Source organism: Otolemur garnettii, unplaced genomic scaffold (genome assembly GCF_000181295.1).
Source record: "Otolemur garnettii isolate 467f Iridium unplaced genomic scaffold, OtoGar3 scaffold00016, whole genome shotgun sequence".
Lineage (NCBI taxonomy): Eukaryota > Metazoa > Chordata > Mammalia > Primates > Galagidae > Otolemur > Otolemur garnettii.
This window is the reverse complement of record NW_003852411.1, coordinates 4,430,633-4,440,623: the sequence shown is the minus strand read 5'-3', so window position 1 is coordinate 4,440,623 and position 9,991 is coordinate 4,430,633. Positions and strand designations below refer to the sequence as shown.

At 32.5% G+C, this 9,991-nt stretch overlaps 1 protein-coding gene across 2 annotated transcripts in view; it reads right to left on the bottom strand.

Moving 5' to 3' along the window:
- The window catches only part of BRINP3 (BMP/retinoic acid inducible neural specific 3), a 376,264-nt gene that overhangs the window by 157,313 nt on the left and 208,960 nt on the right, over positions 1-9,991 (bottom strand). For both annotated transcript variants that reach the window (XM_003785611.3, XM_003785612.3), the window contains one exon: positions 7,834-8,024. In XM_003785611.3, the coding sequence (XP_003785659.1) occupies positions 7,834-8,024 (191 nt within the window). The remainder of the gene's footprint in view (positions 1-7,833; positions 8,025-9,991) is intronic.

Here is a 9,991-nt window from a genome sequence, read left to right as displayed (position 1 = left end):
TGAATTTAAAATCTTCATCAAATTTGGACATTTTTTGGTCCCTTAACTCTTTAATTTGTAAAATTTTTCCCATAGGGAGAAATCTATAATGTGGCATGACTTCTTCCTCATTCTGAGCACATCCTGTGTTAATTCCTTCCTGTTGAGTATAGGTGGAAGCTGAGACTTTTTCCTAAGCACAGAATATGACAAAGATGATTAGTTCCAGGTGATTATGTGCACATAATTGTATTACATAAGATTGTAATGACTTCTGAAGAGACCATTTATTACTGAACTTGAAGAAACAAACTAAGATGTTTTGAGTTGCCATATGGGGATTGCTAGTTGGCAAAGAATTGAAGTTCATTTCCCAGCAATAGCCATGAAGAAACGGATACCCTCAGTACAGAAATCAGAAAGAAATTGAATGGCATCCACAGCTAGGGTAGGATCCTTCCTAAGTTGATACCTGGTGAAAGCCCAGTTCTGATGGACACGGTAATTATGGAAATTAGTTAAGCCATGCCTGGATGCCTGATCCCCCAAATCTGAGATAATGCATGTATTCTATTTTAAGCCTCTAAATTCATGATGATACTGTTACATACAGAAGTACCAAATGCATCCCACCTCCAACTTATCATTCTTTAAAGACTCTATTTACACATTCACACACACAGCTGCTTGAAATTGTTCTACAGTTGACTGACACTCTATTAATTGTCTTTTGCATTTTTTTCTGTCTGTGTTTCATTTTAGATAGTTTATAATTTATTTCTCAATTTTCCTAACATTTTCTTATGATATGTTATTGGTCTTCAATCTCATCCAGTTTATAAAGGACCTCATACAACTGTTGGTGAGAATGTAAATTAGTAAAGCTATTACGGAAAATAGTATGGAGAATGCTCAAAAAACTAAAAATAAGGCTTCCATATGATCCAGACAACCCACTACTCAATGTATATCCGAATAAAAGATATGTTTATATGTTTACAGTATGTTGAAGAATACCTGCACTGCCATGTTTATTGTAGTACTATTCACATCAGCAAAGATATGGAGTCAAGTCCAATACCAAGTAACTTAATAAAGAGAAAAAGAAGACTATTTAGCTACAACAAATAAAATAAAATCTTATCATTTGCAGCAACATGGATGAGCCTGGATGATGTTATGTTAAGTAAGATAAGTCAGACACACACAGATAGATACAAGTTCCCACTAACAGGCAGAAGCTAAAAAAATAATAATCTCATAGAAGAGAGTAGAATAGTGGTTATTAAAGGCTGGAATGGAATGGAGACGAATGGGGGGGAATAGGGTCAGTTTGGAGGAATAAATTTTACTGTTGTATAGCACTTTAGGGTGATGATAGTATAAAATAATTTATTAAATCTTTTCAAATAGTTAGAAGAGAGGTTATTGAATGCTTCTGCCACAAAGAAATGATAGCTATTTTAGGAAATGTGTATGCTAATTGCTCTGATTTCATCATGGCATATAGTATATATGTATTAAAATAGTTCATTATACTCTATGATATGTTCAATTATTAGGTGTCAATTAAAATACATATATGTGATGGAAAAGTCAATTACAGACAAAATATTGAAAATTCAGAACAGGAGAAATATACATAAATGAACCATTATGGAAGTTTTACTGTTATGAATTTAATAATAACACTCAATTTATATACATTAGTAATACTGGGATGGCATCTTATCTTTTCTCTCAAAAATAATTTCAGGCTGGTAACTAATCACATATGAAAAAATTTCAGATAAACATTTGGTCAATTAAATCAAAATTGTCTTTGTGAAAGTTCTAATGAACAAAGTAATTAGGTACTTAAAGGTATAAGTTAAAAACGTTGCTTTAAACTTCTAAAGAAGTTATTTAAAAGAGAACCAACTGGTAAAATTTTGGCAAGTGTGCTAACAAATGGGAATTTTGTAGGCTGCTGTTGAGAATATGAATTAGTGTAGCCTCTATGGAAACCAGTTCTCAAAAAATGAAAAATACAAATACCATCCAGCAATCCTACTTGTAGGTATACATCTAAGGAAGTGACATCTGCATCTCATAGAGATATCTTTGCTCCACATTTATTGCAGCATTATTTACACTAGCCAAGGTATGGAAATAGCCCAAGTATCTGTCAACACCTGAACGGAAGAAATAATTGTGGTGTATATCTCTATGTGAGCGTTTGTATATTTATATACAAACACATATCAATATAGACATATTTATCTTTATTAGATATTAATTCTATGGAATTTTGATTATATATATGTATATATATATACACATATACTTAGTGGAGTATAATTCAGCTTTTTAAAAGAAGCCTTTTGTGACAAAATGCATGAATCTGGAGGACATGATGATAGTGAATAATACGGATACGGTAATAACAATGCTAAATAACATCAGTTATATGTGGAATCTAAAAAAAAGTCAAATAAATAATTCCAACTTTGCCTCTATTCTATTAATCTTATTTGCAATCCAAATTCTGAATTCGATTTCTGACATCTCAACTAATTTATAGCTTTCATATGAAAGCTATAACCCAATTATAGCCCAAGAGGGTGGAGGGAGAGTGATTGGTGGGACCACGCCTATGTTTCATTGTATAAGTGTACATGTGAATCCTTCTAAATGTAGAATATAAATGTCTTAACATAATAACTAAGAAAATGCCATGAAGGCTATGTTAACCAGTTTGATGAAAATATTTCAAAATGTATATAAAACCAGCACATTGTACCCCTGACTGCATTAATGTGCACAGCTATGATTTAATAAAAATTTTTTTAAAAGGTCAAATATATAGAAACAGAAAAATTGTTATAAGGGTAGAAGAGGGGGTGTTATCAGGAGATATAGGTCAAAAGGTAAAAAGTTTCAGCTACATAGGATGACCAGTCTAGACATCTAATATAAAACATGCAAACTATAGTTAACAATATTATATTGCAGTCATCCTGAAACTACAGCCTGCAGGCCACATGTGGCCCGCTTAGGTCATTTATCTGACCAGCCGGGTGTTTTTGCTGCCGCGGCATGTCCTGCTTAGCAGCTCACTCGTCCCGAGGCCCGCAGTCCGGCCCTCCAGTGGTATGAGGGACAGTGAACTGACCCCCTGTTTGAAAAGTTTGAGAACCCCTTTTATATTGTATCTGTTTTCACCACAAAGAAACAAGGACAACTGTGTGATGAGATGACGGATATGTTAATTTGCTTGATTATAGTAAAGATTCTACTGGGTATAAATATATGAAAATGTCATGTTGTAAACATAACATATATACTGTACAATGAGAAAAGGAAACCAAATGTGAATTCTTTCTGAAAATGCACATAATATGAAATTTAAAGACTAAGATTATTTTGAATGGCTTACATGCAAATTTTACCATTGATTTTATTAAGTATGTTTTTTAATATACAGAAATATAATAAATAATAAAAATAAATAAATAAAATAAGAACAAATGATTTACTGATCAAAAATGCTTCTTATAAGGATATTATCAGGTTAATTTTATAAATAGTTTTTAATATTTTAATTTAATATATTTTATAATTTTGGAGATGTACAGTTGTAGAGATCTCTCAACATCAATAGTAGCATTTATAACTATGCATTACTTAAAAATCATTTGATAAAAGATTTTTTAGCTAGAACATTGACCTTTAGGTTAATCTGAATATATTGTTTCTATTTTTTCTTAAATTTGTTGACCAAAACCTTCTAAGCATATAACATGAGAAATATAGCAAACAGATCAGTAACTATTTTAGAAGAATAATACTTAGAGTTTTTATATTTTAATAGAGTTTTATAATTAAATTCAGTACTCTTTGAATGATTTTTAAAATGTAATGTTTGAAAAAAAAATCCTTTGTGGCTTGGCGCCCTTAGCACAGTGGTTATGGTGCCAGCCACATACACTGAAGGCTGGGCTAGCAAAATAACAATGACAACTACAACAAAAAAGTAGCCGGGTGTTGCAGTGGGTGCCTGTAGTCCCAGCTACGTGGGAGACTGAAGCAAGAGAATTGCTTAAGTTTGAAGTTGGTGTGATCTGTGACACTACAGCACTCTACCCAGGGTGACAGCTTGAGACTCTGTCTCAGGAAAACAAAAACAAAAACGAAAACAAAAAAAAAAAAAGAAGAAAAAATTCTTTGAAAATGAATGTAGCATAATGAATTAGGTAATTGATTATCCCCCAAAGTGTGTAATATTTTTTGGTTTTCTCAATACTGTCAATACTCTCAATTATATAATATTAAAATTTACTAGACTATTTTAAAATAAACTTAAGAAATACATTAGTGTGATTTTTCTTTAGATAAACTGAGTCAATTGAATTACATCTTCCTGAAATAATGACTAATTCTAGATGACATGCTTGACATGTTATTAGAATTCAAATAATATTGAGAAATAATGTTTGGTATAAATGCTATCAATTGCAAGAATTTTGCGATTAATTAAGATGCCTGGGCTTTTGAGACACTGGTTTTGTTTACAGATGTGTCAGTGAACTACTGTCCACATTTATATTCATAATTACAGGAGATAAAAGCAACGAACTGCTCTATTCCATCTTTTAGAAACTTGCTCACAGTTAACACTAATTGCTCAACTCTTTTGTGTTTTGCAAGAATTAGCATGATAAAAGCTGGAATGATTTAATTATATTTGTGCTGTTTTGTGATAATTATCTTATTTGACTGTATTTCTTAGCAGTACTATCTCCTAAATTCTGGGAATTAAAGATCAACTTTATTCAATGTATGTGGAAGAAATTAAATGCCTACCATGAGGCACCAAAACGCAAGTCATATTGTCAAATCAAAGAGATTGTGATCTTGCTACCCTTACTTTGATACTTTAAAATATAAAAGAAATGCATTGACCTTTTAGGATTTTAGTCCAAAAATTAAGCATTCGGTTTCAAGAGCACTTTGCACTGAATTATTTATTGTCCCAGAAAGGATTTCAATTGTTGAATGCCATTGGATCAACCGACCCTCCATCTCCAATCTACTTAGCCCCTTTTTCTCTGTTAACTTAATTCTAAGTGCTTGCAATCGTAAAGAGACTTACAATTGAAGAGAGACACATATTCTCATAGTTGATTACTAATGACAATGAGGAATACTTTCCTCAGAAAATTTCACAGACACACAGTGGGCCTGTAACTGAACATTCATCTACACATGTGCTTGTAGAATTCAGGGAAACCAAGAAGGCAGGAGCGGGTTGGAGGCGTAAATGAATACACATTTAACTGGTACAATGCATGCGATCTGGGTGATAGGCACACTTATACCATTGACTCAAATTGTAAAAGCAATTCATGTAACCAAAAATTTGTAATCTCATAATAGTCTTAAATAAAATACGTTTAAAAATAAGAATAAAAGAGTCTGTAGACCTCCTGAAGTGCATATGGAAAGCTCAATATCTGTATCCATTCTTATTTGAGCACAGCACACTGGAATAAAGCATTTCCCTGGACCATTCACAAGAACCCAGATTGTCATTAACCCTGGCCTGGAAGATAAATCATCAGCCATAAAAACTGCAGCTACCTCATAAGGAAATTCCCTTCCTGCCTAAATTAAATTTTGGAAAGGTTTAATTGCTCTCATTTCTTGCCTATTCCTCACCATTTTACTACCTCATCCTCTTTGTACTCCCTACAAAGTTCTGTGCTTATGTCATTAGCCATGTATTTAAATGCGTTAAGTAAGAAGTATTGTGAAAGTAGTGTATATCTTTCATTTCCTTTTTGTCCTGGTTACAGCATAAGATATGGGTACTTCTGTTCACAATGCATCTCTGTATTATTCCCATACAGTTTTCTTTACCTGATCTAAAGGCTGCTTTTTCTGCCATTCCCAGCCACTATCCATATCCTTTAACTAAGTCTTAATTAACTATTGTGTGCTCTGAACTCCTTTCCAGGGTTAATGGAGAATTGCATTCCCTGTAATCCTGTCAAGGTGAACCTACTGACTCCATACTGCAAGGTATTCTTTCCTCTTCCCAGAGCTGTTTAGATCACGCATTTCCTATAAGAGTTACTGCAGCTCAATTCTACCACAGCTAGGTTATAAGCTTCATGAAGCCTCCTCATTCCCAGTTAAATCATCAGAGTCTAAGAACATTGCCAGTATATAATAGTACGTCACACCGAAACATATGCTTTTTCTGAAACATACTTCTCTTGAGGTAGAAATATGTGCAAACACCCATTACATTTTGAAATAAACTGTGTATGAATATCTTTAGCTTGAGTACAAAACTATATTGTATTATTTCACTTGGAACTGAACAAAAAAATCAATAGCCATAGAAAAACACACAATAATGATTTCTTCTATTAGAAAATACAGCTTGGTTTAAGTTTCTGCTTATATCATTGGAATCAATTCCCCCCCAAAATTTAGTTCTCCTCAGCAACCTCAAGCTAAGTACCACTAACAATATCCTATGGTACAAATTGTATTCATTAAATAAAATATGTTGGTTACATTTTTATCTGTATAGCTTAAGTACTATTTATATACTCATTACTCAATACACCATAAATTCTACAGTCAGAAGCAGACTAACTGTATTGTGTAATTTATGACTACAGAGTTCTTTTTTCTTAACCCCATCTACTAGTAATATTGAAGATATGCATGTCAGAACTTGGCAGTACTTTTGTGTAACTGTTAAGCTAAAAATAGCTCCTTCTCCCCTTTTATTCTCTCTAGTACATCTTGGACAAAAGATAGGCCTTGAAGTAATTTCTCCTAGCATTCTAAAGCATTGGAATAGTACATATTCAACTTAGAAAAAATACAGATATATTAATTTTAGTATCATAAATCAATAAAATGTTATATTTAATGACTACTTATTATATTAACTATGAAACATTAGCTTTGACACACTCAGAAATGTGTTTGTAAAATTTTACTTTATTCTTGCTAACTCAGCCTAGGATCCTACTATGCTGACCCTTTGCTCTGTATTTTTTACATTGGCCACTAGCCAAACAAAATGGCATTGGCCTAACTTGACAGGGAATATGTCTAAAATTTGTTGCTTTAGAGACCACAACTTTTCTCTCACTTGCTCTCTCTTCCTCTCCTTCTCATTCTCTCCCTCTCACTCCATCTCTTTCTTATTTTCTCTTCATTTTTTTATTTTGAAAATTAGAGATACATTATTTTCTCTTTTTCTCAATTTTGGTAAAGTCAACCTTAGTATAGTTGAAGTCATGTGATTTTAGTGAACACATTATGTTGCTATTACAGATTATTGTGTATTTTGGCTTCTAGAAACTTTAACCAAGATGTTGTATTGCTTAACTGTGTCTTTAAAACACTGTGGACAAATAGTCCTTAAACTAGAACTTCTTAATGTTATTTTCAATGGACAACTTTCAGCCTACTAAACCCTTTCTTAGAATAGTAATTTTAGATTAGTTAAATAAGATAAGAAGTATTACAACAGAAATTGACCTTACTAAACAAATTTGTATCCAAACAAATTTGGGAGGGAGTCTATGTACCTCAGGATAAATGAATATGATTCAAGTGTGTTTCAATTATATTTAGCCATGAAATATCTTAATTCAGTTATCATATAAAAAACTATGTCAAATACATTCAATGTCATCTTAAATATATGACTCAAAACACATGAAAATTTTAAATAGAATTTTACAACAGAAGTATTCAAATAAGTGGGAAATAAAATATAGACCAGCATTTTGGAAATAGGGAAAACAATGAACTGAGATACTTTTAGTATAAACTCATTCTTACCTTTATGGCAGTGGATGCAATTTGAATGTGGTGAAGTCTCCGAAGGGTGCTGTCCCTGTCAATGAAATAGGAGGCAGCTAGTTGATGTAGGGTCTCTAACGTGACCAAAGAGCTGTTGGTGCTGGAATCACTTCCTTCCGATCGCTTGCTCAGCTTCCGCTTGTCCACAAAAATTGTGAGTGACTCCTCTCCTGCATTAATGACATTTCAAATTATTCCATTTTCCATTTAAAATTAAATTTTTACTTATCTACAGGTGGGAAAGTAAAGAATTTTAGAATTTTTTATTCACAGTACCTAGATATTAAACTTTTTAAATGCATTATTTCGCAAGTGCCAAATATATAGCATTTGTCAAAAAATTCCTCTAGATTTTGTCGACTTTCTCATCCAGTTTAACTTATGTAACACTTATGTGGTTCAAAAGACAATTAAGATACATAAAATGGACTAAGGTGCGTAGATAAGGTGAAATTGTACTTTCTCAAGATTTTTACCGCATAACAGTTATCAAAATGGAAATAGAGCAAAGCATTAGCATTTCTCCAATGTACCTTTATAATGCAGAGAAAATTTACATATGTGCATATAGTTATATATATGTATAATATATTCAGAAGCTCCCTTCATATGATACATTAAAGTATCATGTGTTGATAAGCTCTTTGGCAATTACCGAACTCCACAAAAGATTTAAGTACTGGCAATGGATTCTCAGTGGTGAGATTTATAGCATATTAAAGTTGAGCCGCAATTTCCAGTGTTCAAAGGTTGACAATAAATATCTATCTTATTCAGTTTGATATTAAACACATATAATCCTGAGACTTCCGTATTATTGACACACTTAATGCTTGTTTTCATTGTGTCAGGAATCCATCTGTCTGAGTGGCATTGTGCCCCCTTGCAAACTGTCAAGCCAGATTCATAAAAGGACAAATAAAATAATCTAGTTTGCATTTCATCTCCATCTTAAGGGAAGTGTCAATTTTAAAATGACATAGCCCAGGTGACCATTCAATCCTAAGCAAGGGTTTATATGTTTTTGCAAGAGATCAGGCCAGCTTCTACCAGAGTAAGTTGTAAACAAGATTATTTCTAAAAATAACACTCCCAGTTTGCTTTTGTATCCCAACATGGATGCTAGAAGTGAGGAAGACTGGAAAAGGTAAAGAAGGAAAAAAATTAGCCCTCAAGAACATGGATAGGTGAATCAGATCATTTACAGCATTGGCTCCTGCACATGAGAAACAGCTTTGGGGTGGGAGTATATAAAGTAAAAGAGAATACATTTGTAAAATACTATAAAACTAAAAAAATACAAAATATCCAACAATTATTTACTCCCAGAGCATCAAAGTATATGGAAATTCGAGGAAACACATCTCAGAAAGACCACCAATATTGGAGAAAAATTCACCAATATTCCCAGCTGGGAGAGAGTATCAAAACCAAAACCAAACCCTATGCATGTATGTTGATTTAATGAGAGTGCTGTGAGGGGCGGAGAACTCACAAAGCTCTATGACTTATGCAAGAGACATGTGTGATTAGGTAATAGTAACAATAAAATGACAGTGAGATTATGATAAAAGTACATTAAAAGGTGGCAAAGTAATGATATTAAAATCAGATATTTTAGAATTCAGGCTCAAAATTATTAAATGAGAGAAAAAGAAAAATGCTGTGTAGTGCTAGGAAACTAACACTTGTCAAGTCACTCTGACAGAAACACTTTCCATAAAGCATAAAATACAGGATCAATATACTGCTAATATTAGAAGATTTCAGCACACATTTACTAGACCTAACTCAGTATGGTGTGTGTATGGGAGGTAACAAGAGTAATGAAAGAATCTCTACACCTTGTTAACAAGGTAGTTCTTATGAGTGAATGTTAAATCTTATACTGAAAGTAGAAGAAACAGAACTTATTTGTAAGAGTACGCAGACTATTTACGAAAGGCGACCGTATTGTTATAAAGTAATCCTTAATAGAGTCCATAAATTTGAAAAAAAACATATAGCCAATGACTGTAACACAATAAAAGTAAATTATTAAAAAATAAAAAGGCATCCAATAAGAAAAAATATCTATTAATATTTGAATGATAGAATAAATGGAGGCAAAATTAAAAATTTTCAAAGAAAACATTGT